This window comes from Armigeres subalbatus, chromosome 3 (genome assembly GCF_024139115.2).
Source record: "Armigeres subalbatus isolate Guangzhou_Male chromosome 3, GZ_Asu_2, whole genome shotgun sequence".
Lineage (NCBI taxonomy): Eukaryota > Metazoa > Arthropoda > Insecta > Diptera > Culicidae > Armigeres > Armigeres subalbatus.
This window is the reverse complement of record NC_085141.1, coordinates 98,235,098-98,255,045: the sequence shown is the minus strand read 5'-3', so window position 1 is coordinate 98,255,045 and position 19,948 is coordinate 98,235,098. Positions and strand designations below refer to the sequence as shown.

The 19,948-nt window shown below is 38.4% G+C and overlaps 2 protein-coding genes across 5 annotated transcripts in view; both read right to left on the bottom strand.

Moving 5' to 3' along the window:
* LOC134225227 (high affinity copper uptake protein 1) overlaps positions 1-19,295 on the bottom strand; it is a 155,615-nt gene extending 136,320 nt beyond the window's left edge. Inside the window, exons 1-2 of one of the 4 annotated variants that reach the window (XM_062705113.1) lie at positions 18,716-19,290; positions 18,327-18,568 (exon numbers count right to left, since the gene is read on the bottom strand). The gene's annotated coding sequence lies outside the window, so the exon portion shown is untranslated. Of the gene's footprint in view, positions 1-18,326 lie in introns of all 4 variants that reach the window. The other 3 variants (XM_062705114.1, XM_062705117.1, XM_062705112.1) reach the window with 3 other exon arrangements.
* On the bottom strand, positions 4,787-5,671 carry LOC134221823 (uncharacterized). The gene is made up of 2 exons (XM_062701000.1): positions 5,461-5,671; positions 4,787-5,103 (listed from the first exon to the last, which is right to left on the bottom strand). Exons 1-2 carry the CDS (start codon positions 5,669-5,671, stop codon positions 4,787-4,789), a joined length of 528 nt encoding a protein of 175 aa, XP_062556984.1.
* Positions 19,296-19,948: the final 653 nt, after the last annotated feature.

Here is a 19,948-nt window from a genome sequence, read left to right as displayed (position 1 = left end):
ACCCGGAAACTCTTTAACCGGGCTAAACGTACACAACAGTGGGAACAATACAGAGAATAACTGCTTACAATAGAGAAATTCGAAGATCTAAAAGGATAAATTGGATACACACTTGTGAAAACATTGAAAGTACTCCAGTAGCTGCTAGATTGCAGAAAGTCCTTGCTAAAGATCACACAAATGGTCTTGGCACTATTAAAAAAGATGACGGGTCTTTTACCAAGACAACTTATGAAACATTAGAAGTAATGATGCAAACACACTTCCCGTGTTCTATCATCAATTCACATGAGGACCAGAATGCATCTGTTACGCAAACTGGTGTTAATGAAGCCAGGCGAGATATTCAACAAACGAATAAAGTCACTGGGATGAATTGCACCAGGAGCAATGCTGGCATTCTGGCCAATGAAATATTCACTGAACAGAAAGTTGAATGGGCGATTGATTCACTTGAACCCTTCAAATCTCCAGGTAGGGATGGAATTTTTTCTGTACTACTACAGAAGGGAAAAGCAATCTTAACACCCGTTCTGACTAAGATGTTCCAATCGAGCTTAATATTAGACTATATTCCGACTGCATGGCGGGGAGTGCGTGTCACATTTATCCCAAAAGCTAATAAGAAGGATGAATCATCCCCAAAATCCTTCAGACCAATTAGCTTATCGTCCATTATACTAAAAATAATGGAAAAACTAATAGATGAGCACATAAAATCATCTTATTTAACGAATACTCCTCTGAGCAAAAATCAGTTTGCATATCAGGAGGGTAAATCTTCAGTAACAGCGCTTCACAAGTTAGTTACAAAGTTGGAAAGATCTTTTGCAGCAAAAGAAATTTCACTTGCAGCGTTCCTCGACATTGAAGGAGCATTCGATAACACATCTCACAGTTCAATGAAGAATGCTATGTTGAAACGAGGTTTCGATGTATGCATTGTTGACTGGATTGGCGAGATGTTATCAAAACGAGAAATATCGGCAAACCTTGGAAGCTCATCAATTAGTGTGAGAGCAGTAAAAGGGTGCCCTCAAGGAGGCGTACTATCACCTCTATTGTGGTCTTTAATCGTTGACGATCTTCTCAAACAACTGGAGGCTCGAGGCTTCGAGATAATTGGCTTCGCAGATGATATAGTTATATTGGTGAGAGGAAAATATGACTGTGTTATTTCTAATAGAATGTAAATTGCCCTAAATTTCATCACATTATGGTGCGAAAACGAAGGATTAAACATAAACCCTTCAAAGGCCACACTAGTGGCGTTTACAAGGAGAAGAAATTATTCTTTACCTACATTAAAACTGAAAGGAGCAGATTTGAAACTTTCAAACTCAGTCAAGCATCTTGGCGTTCGACTTGACAGTAAGCTGAATTGGAACTTACATCTTGAAGAAGCATTAAGCAAAGCTACAAATGCTTTATGGATAAGTAAGGCGACGTTCGGTAAAAGTGGGGACTTAAGCCAAAAATGATTCAATGGATTTATACGGCGATTGTGAAACCCAGAATATCATATGCCGCATTAGTATGGTGGCCAAAAACAAAAGAAAGGGTGGTACAGAAGAAGTTGAGAAAACTTCAAAGATTAGCTACTCTTTCAATAACTGGTGCGATAAGAAGCACGCCGAACACAGCACTAGACGCTTTGCTCCACGTGCTACCATTGGATCAATTTATTCAATTAGAAGCAGAGAAGAGTGCTTTGAAGATCAAAAGAGATTCAAACCTCTTCGAAGGTGACCTAACAGGACATCTTAGTATTCTAAACAAAATAAGTATCAACTCACTGATCACAAACAACGATGATTGGATGAGAAGAAGATACAACTTTTATCGATGTTTTGATGTAATTAATCTTGAGCGAAGCACATGGACAAATGGTGGACCAAATCTTCGTTCAGGATCGATTGTGTTTTACACCGATGGTTCAAAACTGAACAATCAAGTTGGAGCAGGCGTGACTGGCCCAGGGACGAATATTTCGATTCCCATGGGAAAGTGGCCATCTGTTTTCCAAGCTGAAGTTCAGGCTATTCTTGAATGCTCTAATTTATGCATACGTCGAAATTACAGGCATTCAAATATTTGCATAATGTCTGATAGTCAAGCAGCATTGAATGCTCTGAAATCAGCAAGATGCACATCTAAACTCGTTTGGGAATGTGTTCAGTCACTCCAAACCTTGGGTAGTCGTAACAAAGTGAACCTATATTGGGTTCCTGGTCATTGTGGCATTGAAGGCAATGAACAAGCTGATATGCTGGCAAGACTTGGTTCATCTCGACAATTCATAGGTCCAGAACCTTTTGTGGTGTATCTGCGAATGCTCTTAGAATGGAATTCAAGTCTTGGGAACATTCAAAAATAGAGGACATATTGAAGAACACCTTAATTGCGAGGCAGTCAAAACGTTTCATCACACCAAACGTATTTATCACTCGCAAAATCTTAGATCTTTCAAAAAAGATCTTAACACATATACAGGTCTTGTAACAGGCCATTGCCCGAGCCGTTATCACTTGAAGCTGCTAGGAAAACTTCAAGATGATGTATGTCGCTTCTGCGGTATACATGTGGAAGACTCGGAACATCTGTTATGCCATTGTCCGGCAATTTTAGAAAAAGATTACAGTTCTTCAACAGGGGGCTGATAGAACCCTCTGAAGTTTGGAGAACAAGTCCCAATTTGGTAGTGCGATTCATCAGAACCATAATACCGTATTGGGAAGACGCTGGTAGTCAAGGTGATGCAATTGCTCTACATAGCAATGATGCGTCAACTTGACAAAGCTATATGAAATGGGGCATATATCACAATAGATCTAACAAATGGTCGCAGTGATTAAAATACCCAACAGGGGAAAAAAAAAAAAAAAACATCACAACACTCCTCCTTAAGACGATTATTGGGAAACTCCCATAGCTTGTCGATTTCGATCCAGTGTGATTCGTTGTTGAGCTTTTGTCAGTCCATCTGCCACCTGTTCGTCAGTGCTAACCTAGTTGATATTTACTATCTTTCGATCCAGAGCATCACGAATATAATGGTGCCGAATGTCGATGTGCTTTGTCCTTGGAGTGTACCCGCCATTTTTTGCAATACATATAGTGCTTTGATTATCGCAAAACAAATCTATTGACTGCTTTGGGCCGAACTGTGATAGGAGTCCTTGCCACCATGATGCTTCCTGTACCGCCGCAGACAACGCCATATATTCTGCTTCGCAAGTAGATAATGCTACGGTTGACTGCCTTTTACAAGACCAAGATACCACACCGCCTTGTAGCAGAAATATATATCCACTAGTTGATTTCCGGTCATCTGTGTCAGCGGCCCAGTCTGCGTCAGAAAAACCAATGATCTTTTTGTTTCCTGATGCTGAATATTGAAGTTTCATTTTTGAAGTTCCTCTCAGATAGCGCATCAAGTGTTTCACTACCTGCCAATGATTAGATCCAGGATTTGTATTGTATCTGCTCAAGTGGTTTACAGCAAACAGGATATCAGGTCGTGTGAACTGGGCAAGGTACATTAGGCACCCAACTGCCTCTTGATACGGCACCGTTGCCATTTGTTTAGCTTCTTCCACATTCTTCGGTGACATTTCTTTGGTTAGCTTGATAGTAGTGTTCATTGATGTTGTAGCGGCTTTTGAATTTTGCATGTTGAAACGGACTAAACTCGATTCAATATAGACTTCTTGATCTAGTGTTATACCATCTTCGGTTTGCGTAATCCGGATCCCTAAGCAACTTTTCGCTGGTCCAAGATCCTTCATGCGGAACATACTGCTCAGCTTCACCTTTACTTCATTTTTTACGTCTTCGTCGTTGGAAAACAACATTAGATCGTCTACATAAATTGCAACAAACAGAATCTTGCCGTTGCAGATCTTGTAATATAAGCATGGATCGTAATTTGATGCCTTCAAGCCTAACTTCTTGAGTGCTGCATCTAGTTTTGCATTCCATACGCGGCTTGACTGCTTTAACCCATATAAAGCTTTCTTCAATCGGCATACTAACGGTCGCTTTCCAAGTTGCTCAAAACGCGGAGCTGCTCCATATATCTAGACCAACATTTGAAAAGGGCGTAACAGCCAAAATTTATTCCTTCTGATTCTTCGTCTACATATATAGCTATGTATGTAGACGAGGAATCAGAAGGGATAAATTTTGGCAGTTACGCCCTTTTCAAATGTTGGTCTAGATATATTTCTTTCTCCAGATCACCTTGCAGAAAAGCGGTGACAGCATCCATTTGATCGACCAGAAGATTATGCTTAGCAGCGAGCGCGAATAAATACCAAAGCGAACTGTGACGAACCACTGGCGAGTAGGTTTCATCGTAGTCCACCCCCTTTCGCTGAGAGTAGCCTTTGATAACGAGTCTTGCCTTATAGCGATCGATGTTCCCGACAGCATCAAGTTTTGTTTTGAAAACCCATTTACATTTTAAAGCCTTCCTTCCTTCAGGGAGATTCGTCAGTGACCATGTATTGTTATCCAGTAACGCCTGGTATTCCTCTTGCATTGCTTTCTTCCAGCGTTCGGAATCGTTCCGTGACAGTGCATCTTAATGAGTGTATGGATCATCAACTGTTGAACTTCTATCGTCAAACTTGGGTGCTGCGATTCCACTAAACTGACCCTGGCTCAAAAATTCCATAAACGCTTTTGAACTGCAGGTCTCTTGTTGGAATGTTTCGGCAACATCGGGTTGGTCATCGCTCTGCGATTCCGTGGATGAACAATTATTTTGGCTGTGACAGTCAGTTTAATTCTGAGAAGGAATGCAACTGGGAAGACCTTTTGGTGGAACTATAAAATCGTTGTACTTGCCTGGGAGTTTGTGCTCCCGACCGCTGCGCCTCGACACCTGTGACCTAGGTGGATATGAGAATTGTCGCGGTAGGAGCACAGGGGTCATGTCTATTACAGTGTCATTAGCAATATCAGCACTATCCTCATCGAACGTGTCATCGGAATTTTCATCATAGACGTCGGTAAAGAACTTGTCATCCTCGTCATCGCTTAATACTGCTTCATTTTGAATACATTCTTGCGGAGATAAAGAAATCGCTTCCTCGTGCTCTAGGAGAATAATCGTTTTCCGGTTTGAAGTTTCATGAATTGGGACAGCAGCATCAACGCCTTCGTTAATGAAATTTACTTCACGACTTATTACGATTTTCTTGGCTGCAGTCCATTGTACAATCTATATCCCTTTGATTCTTCGTCGAAACCAGTCAAGATGCATTCTTCAGACTTTTTGCGCTTTTGCTTCGGAACGAAAATCATTGCATTTGTTCCGAAAATCCGAACATGAGACAGATTAGGCTTCCTACCCGTCCATGCTTCTTGAGGTGTAACATTGTGACCTTTAGATGGAGAACGATTTAACAAGTACACTGTCGTGGCCACAGCATCTGCTCAAAATGCTTTGGATACCTTTGCCATGTGCAACATGCACCTTAGCACGTTCCACGATCGACCTGTTTGCACGTTCCGCCATACCATTTTGCTCAGGAGTATAAGCATTTGTCGTCTGATGAATGATTCCGTGTTGCTTCAAATAATTTTTGAAACCAGCATTGACGTATTCTTTTCGGTTGTCTGTTCCGAGTATCTTCATCTTTCTTCCAGATTGTCGTTCCGCCATAGCGTGGAAATCCCGAAAAGTTTGAATGACCTCAGCTTCCGACTTCGTTTTCAAAAAATACGTCCACATTCTACGCGACTTGTCATCGATGAAAACAATGTAGTAGCGGCTTCCTCCTAGCGACTTGACCTCCATTGGCCCACAAATGTCAGAATGAACTAGATCAAGTATCCCATCAGCACGAGAACCTTGCTTGCAGAAAGGATGTCGACTATGCTTGCCCATTGGGCATACCTTGCAGTCCGTCATATTACCTCCAACAATATTGACTCCGGTCACCAATCCATTGGCCAGGCTACGCACGCCATTAATATTGAGATGTCCCAAACGTTGATGCCAGACTTTCAAGCTTGCTGCTTATTGTAGTGTCGGAGGACGCAAATAAAAACACGTTCGTTTCAATGAATCTAAATTGTCAAAACTCTTTTATTATTTTCATGCCTACTATGATAACAATTTTTTTCAAGCATTCAAAGGTGTCGTATATAACACTGTTGTAACTTAATGGTTCATGATACTACAACTCCTCCTTTTCATTATTTCTATTTTGAACTGCTGAACCATGGATGTGCACATCATTAAACATAGTAATGCTATCGAATCTTTTATGCTTTCCAAATTGGACTTTCCTGGAATTATCAGAGTTTCATTTACAATTATTTCTCTGCTCTATTAAAAAATACTTAGCTTTCATCCAATTGGCTGTACTTGTTCTCTTGATACGATGTATTCAAATGTTGAATTAATTCTTCTTATTGTCAGATTTTCTGGATATGATACACTGCGCGGCGTTTGTAATGTTCCCAAATGGGTACTTGCACAAAACTTCACGCGGCGAATGACTGTCGAAAGGTACGGCCGCGCCAAACGATACACCGCAATGCTATTCACCAATAAGAATCAAGTAAACGTGGTGCAAAAAGTGCGGCGGTACCTTTCATGAAGGGTTCGCCGCGTGTAATTTTGAGAAAATCTGGCAATATTTGTATCTTATACAGTCTTCCCACGAACCTAAACTGAGTTCAACTTGAGTATAATTTTCTTCAGTTGCGTTCAGTTCCAAACCCGCATCGCTACACTGACAAAAATCCAATCATATCCATTATGTGTGGCACACATAAATTTTGACTATAGCATTTCCCACATAACGTCTATGTGAATTCGCATAGGATATATGTGGAAACACACATAACCCTTATTAACTAATAACCTTTATGTGGATTCTCCCATAGCGGGTGGTTATTAGCGCACACATAAAATTTATTTGTAAATTTCTTTAGATTTTTGCCAATAAAAATGTGTGGATTTTTATTAGTGTACTGTACTCAGGTTCGGGTGTATACCGTGTACCGAGCGGTACATGTATAAACTGAAGTACAAAACTTCGGTTCGAACTGTGGTACACAAAACACAGGCGAGCTATATCCGAACAAAAGACGAAGTATGTCACTTCGACGAAAAGAAGCGAAAGGAGAATGGGAGAGGCTGTAAAGATAAGAGTTGAATGCTAGTGTTCTGATCCAGTGTTCTTTTCATATGTGGAAAGAAATTTCTAATTTTGTTTTTATTTTTTTCAGCAGAGAATAAAAAAGAATAATGTCGTTTTAGTTTATTCGCACCGGTGTAGGTAAACTTGCACTGGAATCGTTCGTTTTTAAAAACGGTGCAGTTCCATTCTTGCTTTATTTTGCTACCGGTGTAGAAAAATTTACACTTTGCCTGAATAGGGAAGGCACCGCGGTAACAATACTTGTGTGATGTGAAATTGTCATAAGTTTCCTATTAGGTTTCTTATTAGGTCTTTCGGGTATCTTTGTTTTTATTTTATTATCTGCTGATATCTATGCCTCATTAAAATTATCTTCTATATAATAAAAAAGAAATGGACTGTGTTTGTATCCGCATAACTCGAAAACGGCTGGATGGATTATCTTCATTCCTTCAGCAAGTATGTTGGTTATCGTTTCCGACGGGTTTATATGATATTTCCTCATGCGAAAATTTCGTGAAAAGTTTAGTAAATAGTGAAAAATTAAAATTATGATTTGTTTGGAATCTTCGCATGGGCAGCTCACAACGCGCTTTATCGCCTACTATGCAGGACAACGTCTGCCGAGTCGACTAGTATTTGATAATTTGTATCAATGTTGTTGAAGTACAATCAAAAGCTGCAAAGATTCTTTATTCTACTTTCTATGTACAATTTTTTTATAATATTTATGGATTATTACAATTATCAGTGGTTAAAATAAACGATTAATTATATCAAAATCAACAAAAGTAGGTAGACATTAAAAAAGGGAGATCAAATTTCAATACATGTTAAATTTTCATAGAAAAATCTTTCTATATTCAATATTACCTTGCAGTCAGTCATATTACCTAACAATTAGTCAGTCTATTTTAACTTTTTAATAGTGCCAGAAAATTAATTAATTATGGAAGTCCTTTTCGAACGATTTTGTTATCGACCTCTTGGCTGTCAGTAATGTCGATGGCGGTAATTGAAATAATCTTCATTTTTAATAAGTTTTAAATAAATATAAACATACAATCACACTTAAAATAAATCGCCGAATTAGGTAAAATTTTACCGAAATCTCAACAGCAGAACTGTTCGGTAAATAATTTATCTGATTTTCGATGATTTTGACAGTTGTGCAATGGAAAAAAATTACAAAAAATCTGTAAAATAAATTACCGAACAGTTCTGCTGTTGAGATTTCGGTAAAATTTACCGAATACGGTGAAATGAGTTAAGTGTGTATGATTGGAATCCAGTAACTTTTCCACGGCTAGATTCCATAAATTTCTAGCATTCACAATTTATCAAATCCTACAAGAACCATTTGTTTTTTTTTGTAGATTTTTCTACACTTACATATATTATTAACAATAAACAAAAGCTTATGCCTAACCATGTTTTACGTTTTCAATTTGCAAAATTAAATTACAAAATTGGTGTAATAATGTGTGCAATATAAAGTATATATTGAAAAACATTAAAAACAAGACGAAATTATAATATAAATCCTTGCATAAATCTCAATAATATTTACTTGCTATTTGATTGACGGCATCACCAACTCCATCGAAAACATATGTTGGCAGTCAAAAGTTGTACCTAAACTGTTCGTATTTGCGATGACAAATGTTGCACCTCCCGTGTATACCGTTCGGAATAAACGAACATAAGTGTGAAACACAACACGTCAGCTGTACTGTACCCTTACCGTACCAAAGTTTGAACTTGGGTTTGAAAATGAACTCGAACGCAAGTTCGGGTTTGAGTACATCATCGTGCGTTGCGGTTCGAACGGAAGAAGAGAGTTCAAAAAGAGTACGCGTACTCTTGTACCGAGCGGGTTTGATGTTCGTTGGGAAGACTGATCTTATATGTATGTCGATAAGCGAAATTCATTTCGTATCTGTAGCATGCACGAAGTTTTTTTTTTGATAACAGGCTTGGTAGTCAAATGGATATCGCTTTCGCCTCATAAGCAGGAGGTCGTGGGCTCAATCCCAGGCCAACTCCATTCTCCTATTCTGCATTTCCTCCCTACACTCCTCATGTTCTAGCAATCGCTAGAACTGGGAATGGACCTCCACACCGATTCCATTTCTGTCTTACACCTTGCACTAGACTAATCTAAATCTTTTCCTACATCCAATTAGATTTCCATCAATTGCTTTTTCCGATCACATTGGTAATGCCTTAACCAAGGCGAACATATGCCTTTCTAAACTAATTCACAAATTCAAAATATTCAAATCGATGGCAAAAATAAAGCATGGCTCCTTGAATCGAACTTTTTGAAATCCGTCCAAGAGCCCAAGTAATGGCATTTTTTTTTAATTTACCCTTCTTTGATAAACGCTACATTGGTGATGAGAATTAGTTCTCCAAGTTGATGAACATTAAAATCAGAATTAAGATATATAAAATTAAAGCAGGTGATAATTTAGTTGTGCCAAAAGTGTCGCAAACACTTAGAAAGGAAGCTATCATGCACATGGCTATGCGTCTGGAGAACTCAATATTTTTCAATTGTTTGCTTATAAGGACTTAAACATTTTGAAATGTTTCTCACTGCAAGACTCGTGAGCCTTTTAGCTTGAAAATAGATTGAGTGATTTGAGTTCAATTGCATTCAATTTCCATTCGACACTATGAAATGTCGTAACTGCCGTCCATGATCAGGTTGAAGTACAGAAGAAACCTACTTTCAAACAAACTTTCAAACTGTAACTTTTAAGCTACACCCGATTCTGTTTTTACACGGATTTTTTTTACACGGCCGTGTAAAAAAAATCTCATACAAATTTTTTGCAAAGTTGCTCCATTTTGCATGATTCGTCGAGAAATCATAAAACTTTTTTTACACGGATTGTCAAATTTTGAACTGAAAACTTTTTTTACACGGAACGCATCCCCCGTGTAAAAAAAGAATCGGGTGTACTATACAAGAACTACACTACAGGATGAAATTTAAGATATACCACTTAAACTGTTTTCGAACTTGTGTACCAACTTTTGTCAAAAAAAACCGAATGTTCAAATACGTTTTGGAATATATTTGCTTTAGCTCTAAACAATGTGCAATAATAATATATTATGTCGACCATAACATAAACCTTAAGTATGGAAACGCTAGCCCCGCTAGCGAAGATTCTGTTTAATCGAAACTCCAGCCCGGCATTGCAATGCGTGAGCTGTAGTGCATAGCACCTTCTTTTAAGCAAACTAATACAAGCACTCTTATTGTTTTCTTACTTAAGGAACAAGTGCCAAGACGCTTTTGATACAAAATTTTAAGTATTACCATTCATATTGTGTTGCAGGCACGCATGAAAGACAATTTTCTTATAAAATGTTCACTTTCTAAAAATAAATTCACTTTTTGTTTATTTTATAGACTACGATTTTTTATGAATTTTAAGTTTCAAATCTTTGATTATATAAACATTAACGTAAACGCAAAACTCGTTCGAATCATTGTTATCAGACATGTTGCTGTAACAATATTAAACTCAGATTACATTTAGTGTTTGTTTGTTTGTAATGTGTTTGTAATGTTTGTTTCCATCATATCTCAAATAAATTTTGCATATCTTTCCATTCATACTTATAATTTCATTCAGACAAGTGATTTATGTTTGTGTGATTATGTTACGTTTTTCTATATGGCTAGATAAATTTGTAACATGCAGTATCTCAATAGTACCTCAATAGATTGTTATATGTATCATATTCTTCAAGACAATCACGACAGAGTCCAAAAATGGCTGCCACAATGGCCGTCCTAGCCAAAACTCGCGTGTTTCCTCGCACTAATGTCAATTTGTAAACGATTAGCACATCTATAAACCATTTCGTGGCCTTTACTGCAAGTGAGCAAAGGTAAAAACTACTTTTCGCCATTATCTGTCGTTTACTTTTGTAAACGCCAATTAGCCAAGTATTTTGAAATTGGAATCCAACGTGATTCACCTTAATGTATAATACACAGTAATGATAAGTAATAGATGGCATACCTTTTAGCTTACACAATTACTCTCTACATAGTTACTCGCATCGGCACTGAATTGCCTTTCTTTAGCACACCGTTGATCTCCATGGCACTCAGTTGCCTTTCACAGAGCACACAGTTGCTCTCCATAGCAGACAGTTGCCTTTTACATAGCACATAGTTGCTTTTCATAGTACAAAGCTACTTTTCATAATATAGCACACAGCTGCTCTCCGTGGCACAGTTGCCTCTCACATAGTACACCAGTTGCTCTCCATGGCACACAGTTGCCTCTCACATAGCACACAGTTGCTCTCCATGGCACACAGTTGCCTCTCACACAATACACAGTTGCTCTCCGTGGCACACAGTTGCCTCTTACATAGCACAGAGTTGCTCTCCATGGCACACAGCTGCCTCTCACATAGCACACAGTTGCTCTTCAGGGCGAACAGTTACTTTTACCGAAGCACACAGTTGCTATTCATAGCATAAGTTGCCTTTCATTCAATAGCACACAGCTGCTCTCAATGGTACATAGTTACTTCTCACATGTGACACAGTTGCTCTGAATGACCCGTACAACACAGTTGTTCTCTATAGCAAAAGTTTTATTCTCTTATATCACACAATTAGATTCCCATTTTCCTTGCCAATCTAGAGATGGCGAGTTTGGTTCTCGATCTAACATTTAAAAACTATGAAAATATTTAAACTTATATTATTGTATTTAATTGCCTCTTATTTTACTTCCAACTTTTTATTGTACGATTGAATTGATTCATAGTAAAGACATGTAATTTAAAAAAAGTGATGGAAAAATGGGTCGAACCAAATGAAGCCTTTTGTTGTAATCTTGTAATCTTGTAATATCAACGCACCCTCTGACCATAGCCTATCTGCGTTGTATTTAAATACCGCTGAGCGATACGTCTACTGGGCAACACGTCCGGTGTGCACTGCACTAAGATCTCCTTAGATGCAACCGGACCGAGATCTTACTTAAGGCTCCCAAGGGTCCGTTTCGCTGTGATATGTTGCCATAAAATAGAAATATATGCACTTGCTTTTCTAATCTACGGGAATATTTAAATTTACTAATGATATTGATTAGTGACAAGTAAATTCATTCATCGATCAGATTAGAACGAGCTCAGTGCAATTAAAATATAAACGCAATACTTATCTGCAATTCACAGAAGATGTTGGGATTGTCCTTGAAGTAATCACGTTGTGAGCACAGACTTCCTGTATTGACGGTGGTTGTTATGAATATGAATACCACTGATGATACCGGAACAATAAGATTTTCTTCATCACTGGTCGTCTGGAAAGAGGTAGATAAAAGAATTGGGCCGCTTTCACTCGCCGGCCCGCAAAACATTAGTAAGTAATTAATTATACTACAAAGACAAAAATACAGTTCTAATAATTCTGTCTTATTAATGGATATCACACATGCCCATCTGATACTCAACTAAACCAAAAACATATCCTCAATACTTAATAAATTGATAACTGTATATAGTTTCTATTATTGTCCATATATACCTACTATTCAATCTAGGATTCCAAATCGGATAAATTAATTCAGTTGCTAACTAAAAGCTTATCCTCAACGCTTTGGCTGTCAATAGTCTCCACAATATGAACCTTAAAGGTTATAACTTTGTTCAATCCTACATCTGTTTATATTAAAACTCAATCCTAACTGCCCTGAAACCGCTTTCAACACATAACTGCCCTGAGCACAGCCACTACATGCGACCCACAGGACCCCAATCGAGGACGGCCTACACTATACCGTTATGAGCTTACACCTCTCCTGGGCTGTGCGACGCTGAAAACATGCTCCTAACGTTTGATGCCTAAAAATAAAAATAATTAAACTAATTACACTAAATCTTACACTTTTGATCGAACCCGGCTGACATTCGCGTTAAACAATGTGTTCCATGAGTGCTGATCACTCATGATAACGCCCCGAATCGGCGAATAAAATTCAGTTTAACGCAGAGTTTAAACCCTCTCTTGCGCTAAGTAATGCTGAAAACCTAACTTCTAGGAATTTGATTCGTAGAAACAAATTCTACTGAAATTGGTGCGTGGCAAAATAAGTTATACTATTAGCTAATTTAGTTAAACCCTGACTACCCCACATTATACTGGCCCGTTTGGAGTCATCCAGTGGCACTTGGTCTTAGCATTCGTTTTCTTTTTAAATTCTATAACAATTCACCACGCTTACCCCCATATTAGTAATATGTAGAACGAATGCTTGACTATTACTATACTAAGTATAGTAAAAGACCGGAAGTAATAATTGAGCCAGCCACCACCCGAACCAAATGAAGCCTTTTGTTATACCAAAAAGCTTTCAACTATTACTTAATTATGGAAACTCTAAACCAACATTAAGTTGAAAAGCAGCCCGAGTTTCAGTTGGAGTTAAACCGAGTTGAACCATTGAAGAAGAAAAGATAGCACACATTTATTCACTGGCACACGACGCATTGTTGCCTTCCATATAATACACAATTCTACTCCTTGGCATAACATTGTCTTTCAAAATCTACTCTATAAACTGCTTTCATTAGAAATCTCACAGTTCCCTTTGAAATAATTTCTTTACTTCTCAATAATCTCCAGTTACAGCACACGATCAATTAATCAATATTCAATTATTATGTCAAGCCTATTTCATTCTCATTCTTATAGTTTGCTTCAATTACGTGTACCAAAATCAAATAGAATTATTCCAAATCATACTGCAAAGGCAAATTTTTATGACCTGTCAAAATCCAATGGCACTCATATTCCGGTCATCATTGCTGTCAGTTTTGAATGCCAATATCTGTAAAGGATATCATCATATACGTTGCACTTGACGACGCTGTTCCACTCAAATTCAAAAATCTATTACGCATATACTATGCATGAAATAATTCAGGAGCCGTTGAACATTTTACTTAGTACTCATGTTCCAAACCCAACCAAAACCGTAGTTTATGTGAACTATTGCAAAGCTTTTGCAAATATTTCTTTTTGCAACAATTCGCGTATCATTCATTGTTCACTCCATTGAATCCATATTAATCAGCTACACAGTTGTAGCATTTCTCACTTCATCAATGTTATACCATCAACAATAACTTTCATAAATATCTAGTTCTTGTAATAAATTTGCATAATATGATAAATGATTTTGCTTTGACTTGGGCTAACACCTTTTGAACAACCAGTTTACCGTTGAATTTGTTTTGGATTGACAATTAGCAAAATATTGCGTATAATCGATTAATTGATCCATGTACTTGGATTCTCCTCGACTTCTTGGTTGGTATTTGAGTCCATATCTTTAAAGCATGCCCTGCCCTGGTTTTTATGGCCTCATGTATGACACGTCGTATCAGAACTATAATTTTAATACCAATCTACTTTAATTTGGGCACCGTGCTCCCATTGATAACTTTCCATACAATCACAGCACGCCACGGCCAAATTACATATTGCTAAGCAACACCTCAAAATCTTCCATCTGCCAAACAAACTTTTTCTTCCAACAATAGTTCGAAAAATAATAAAGATACAATGTTCCGTCTACTGAATTTACCACTTTCAATGTACCACATCAACCAGATTTTAGTCAATCAGACTATCTTGGGCTTAACAACAAGCACGCAAAATACGGTCTCGTGTGGAATAAAGCACCTATAAGTCCTTGAAAGACAAACCTCTGTAAAGAAGCACCTACCTGCATATATTCCTTCTAAGCAGATAATATCAACTATATCAATCCCCCAAACGAAATGTCTCCGCTTCAACCACAACAGTACACGAATAAATTAACACAAAACTCCACTCACTAAAACACTATTCCTGTAATAACACTAATAATATTTTGCTCCTCGTCGCCAAATTGTAGTGTCGGAGGACGCAAATAAAAACACGTTCGTTTCAATGAATCTAAATTGTCAAAACTGTTTTATTATTTTCATGCCTACTATGATAACAATCTTTTTCAAGCATTCAAAGGTGTCGTATATTACACTGTTGTAACTTAATGGTTCATGATACTACACTGATGAGCATACCATAACGCAATTCTTAGATTGTTTTCGTTCTTCTAGCTTGAACAGATCATGTTGATGACTACCAGTGGCTATGATGTCGCCGTCTTGATTTATTACCTTCCATCCTTCATTGTTGAAGATGACAGAGTGGCCCTTTTTCACAATCTGGTTGACCGACAATATATTCGCTGATAGATCCTGCAAGTACTGAACTTCGCGAACAGGAATCTCGTCGTCACTACATCTAGGCTTCAGTAATTCCACTTGAAGGCTTTGCGTTTGTCAACAGGTTACTGTTTCGCGTCATATGTACGCTAGCACCGGAGTCGAAAAACCATGCTTCATCTTCCATCGGCCCGAAAGTAGACAATACGGCACAGAATGCGTTCTCCTTTTTCAAACTTCAGCAATCCTTAGCTATATGACCATACTTCGCACATTTTCGACACTTTAGTCTTTTAGGTGGATCCTTTATTTGCTTACCGGGGTTACCATATCTTTTATTCGTAGCGAACGCCGATTCACTTGACAAAATACGCACCTCTTGAAGAAGTTTCGTTTTGATAATGTCGCCAGTTATGGCTATGCCCGAGTTCTCCAGCGCCATGATCATTGGACGATAATCGTCAGGTAAACCAGCCAACAACAGGGTTCCAATCCATTCTTCGCTGATTGCAAAACCGATTCCGTTGAGTTGATGTGCAGTCGATATGATTTGATTTACGTAAACTTCCAGAGCTTCACAAGATGACAGTTCAGTCTTGATCAATTTGTGAAGTAAAGCGACTCGCCTAGTCAAACTTGAATCTTCGAAAGCTTTCTCTAGTTTTACCCAGACTTCACGCGCCGTCGATGCTTCTTTCACATGAATATAATTGATGGGATCAAGAAGTAAGATGATCTTCGCTCTTGTCTTACGATCCTTGTCTGCGTTTACGTCTTCGTAGGTTCCGTAGGTTTGCGAATAGGCCCATAACCTATTAGAGCAGCGCAATAAAACGACTTGCTAGTATGGTGGTTGATAACAGAATGAATTGAATTTATTATTTGTCATTGTTGGCATTAATTAACGGCTTACTATGATTAACATGATTAACATCACAAAAATATTATATTTTGTTTTGTATATACAAACACAGCAGAGCCAAAGACGAATCGATTGGCGAGAAAATCTTGCAAATCGGCCAGCCCGTTCGTGAGTTATATTACCTCAAAGGAAATGTGAACTCATTTTTATATATAAAAAGAAAAAGACAAAAGAATCAGACCTCGACTAAATGAAAATTATTTCTCAACAAATATAAGGAGGGCGGTTCAAATTTATTTTGCTTTTAGCATTTCAATCACAATAATCAACGATAGTGCTGCTCAAAAGACTTTGAATAGTCTCAAAATAACAAATACTTGTTCATGAAAATTTCGTGGAAATTTTGAAAAACTTCTCATTTAAATTCCGAAGAATTTTCTGAGGAAATGTCAGATGATTTGTAGCATCGGATAATTCTGAAAATTGAAACATCGAAGAATTCATTTGAGTTGAGACAAATTTTTCTTGTTCAGTAAATAAAAACGTTTGTAGGTTGGGGAATAGGGAATATTAATCCATCCAAGTTCAGATAGCAACTACAAATTAATCAAAACCTTTTTTAATCTTTTAGTCTGTAGCAACAGACATAATCGCGAGCAGCATCTCCATGGTGTAGCTGTAAGCAATTAACGATATATTCGCCGGCAAATCTGTGCTTTTGTAAACGGCTCACATGAAGCGCTTTGAACCGACACTGTGATACCACTTTACGTTGTGGGTGCGCTACAATGGAGTTCACATGTAGCTGAGTATGGCGAAGTTCAGGCAATCACATGCGCTTTGTTTGACCGCTACCTGAGCTGGACCTGAGAGAAACACAGATGCAATGTTCGTGGAGCTGATTGGCTTACGGAGTTGCATAACGCTAGAAATGTAGCTATGCATAGTTGTTTGCGCTATGGATTTGCGTTTCTGCTGTGTTAGAATTGATGACCGGATGTTCCAGTAACAAACCAAGAGATTGAGTCGTCATATGTTACGAATTACTAATTGTTTATCTGGATCACATATTTCTGAAACTAAAAACTGGTATACCAGGTTCAAGTTCGAAAAATAAAACACAAAACCTCGAGTCACCACAAAAGCAAAACTTAAAACACATCAACACAAAACTAAAGCAACCGTAAAATCGTGATTACTGTCAATGCTACATGGTTTTCAAACTGTTGGTACAGTTTGTACGAATTTTGTCCTGCGTGATTCGCAAAAGAGTTGCAAACAAATCGCTCAAGAGGTTGGAAGGCGCATTAGAGCATGAAAGTGAAGTCGGCAACCCACCTCCTTCATTGCTCCACTCAGTAGCAGGGGAATATGGGGTGACATGGACAGCAGCAGCATCCACAGACATACAAACGATTGGAGTTAATGGGCAAATTGATTAGTTTTCTAAGAATAGTTTTATTCGAATTCACAATGACGATTCTGATCTTGTTGAGTATCGTTTTGAGTAAGCAGATAGATTCGATTTCAAGGAATCAATTGTTTGAATTGGTTTGATTTGAAATTGCAAAACAGAAACGAGAGCAGAATTCCCGCCAAAAGTTCAACAAAACGCAAAACTTTCGCCTTCACATCAGTTTAGAAATATGACAAACAAAAAATGACTACGAGCTCTAAGTGCCTTCTCACTCAAACTTCCCCTCGATGCATGATACCGTTTCTCACGAAGTGTAAGAAAACTACTACTGCGGGCATGTATCTACGAAGACAAGAAATCGATTGCATCACTCCCATACTCGGTGGAGTGTTTAATGGAAGACTTAGGCGCCCGCTTAGCACTAGGTTAGTATGCTTCTCACTTCAATTCCGCCAGTTGTTCCTTTGAAAATGCGCAAATTCATTAAGGGTGCCATCGCCGTAAACCTCTACAACACTACTGCAAATACTCGCCAAGATAAAGCTACCTCTGACTAAATCTTGATGATAAGAGTAGCAATACATAGGTATTTAATGATCTAAAATAAAAACAACTCCCAATGCCTTACCTTTTATTTCGTGAGGTTCGTTGCGAAAACCTGTTTCCTCTTCCCCTTCTACTTTGGCCAGCCTCGTTCACGTTCTTAAATACCCCTCAGAAGATTTACGATGGTTTCTGCTCTTTTAACCAATCAGCCACGCTTTCCAACAACTTCTTGCTTCGATAATTTTCAAGGCTAATCACTAAATGCAACACTGAATCAAACACAGCTTTTCAGAAACACCATGCCACGATAGCAGGGTGTAAATACTGCAAAAAATAGAGAACCTTTCTTCTTTCGGTTTCACGGCCCCTTACAGGATCCAGCAACTGATATGCTAATTATTTTTGCACTTGATAGAAGTAACTGCAACACTGCCGAAATAAGAACAAGCAAAATCTTCCGATAGCACTTACATCGGACGGCACTCACAGCTTCTTCCTTCGCGGCTTACTTCAGATATGTTGATTTGGTAATCGCAATCGAATAGCCTGTTACTCAACACTGCAAAATTCTTCCACCCCTCGTGACGTCCCGCATCCAGAAGCTCTTTCTCGTGCCAAATTCCTCCAGTTACAGGGAACCTAAAGTCCGAACTTGTTTAACTGCGGCTAGGCCAGTAATGTGAAAGGACGTTCGATGTGGCCTTGTTGCTTCTAGCGCGATTATTACTGCTGGCACTCCCACCCTCGAATACCGAATGGATATTGCCTGTCGTGGATATGTTTCGTCCAACCCAACCCGCGAGATCTCAAAGACGACTGATGGGCACTGCTCTCGCGGTACACTGTGCTCGGTGGATATTGCTTCTCATACTCAGTGCTCCACGTCTTTAGTTGTCTACTGCCACTGTTCACTATACCGTTCACTTTTTACTATTTTGACGGATTGCACCAGACCAGACACCTCCGAATGGAAGGGAAACCATCAGAATCGCGAATGACGGATCGTGACTCTGTCGAGCTGTTGACTGCTCATAAGGCTATTGACGAAATTTTTCACGAACACGAACGCACGGTTTGTGGTTGAAAATAATCCCATTTGATTTTGCCGTGACAGCTGTTCCTGGTTGAAAACAAAAGGCCCATAATATATAGGCCTTTTCAAGACCGCCCATTAAAAAAAATGACAGCTCCCAAATTTCGCAATCATCCGACGAAATCGGGTGACTCCAAATCGACCTATTATTATACCGACGACGTTCGTAGAGTTCTTTATTTCCGTCGCCAGATTTATTGAACAATATTATGATTCCAGTTGAAAATCGAATTTCGAAGTCACAAAAACCGATTTTATTCGCGTTTAACGTATAGCGCATCATTGCGCAATTGGTGCACATTGTTCGCAACCAGATGCGCTATTGGCGATTAAAGGTTGCATGAAGAAGAAGAAGTCGAAGGATGATATTAGAAAAATATTGCACGGGGAAGCATACGGATTTTTTTTAAAACTCTTCTCAAAAATTTTAGAAGCGATTTAACTAAAAACGGAAAGCAGTACGGGGTTGGACTTTTCTTGTACTGTGTATCAAGTATGATATCATAAAATAAAATTTGAAATCGAAAAATTGCGTTTATTATGCAGTACATAGAAGGAAAGTCCAACCCCGTACTGCTAACCGTTTTTAATTAAATTGCTCCTAGAATTTT

Coding starts and splice junctions, on each gene's coding strand:
- LOC134221823 (XM_062701000.1), bottom strand. CDS start 5,671: ATGGCGGAACGACAATCTGGAAGAAAGATGAAGATACTCGGAACAGAC. Junction 5,104..5,460: donor GCATGTTGCACATGGCAAAG/GTATCCAAAGCA, acceptor TTATTCTCCTAG/AGCACGAGGAAGCGATTTCT.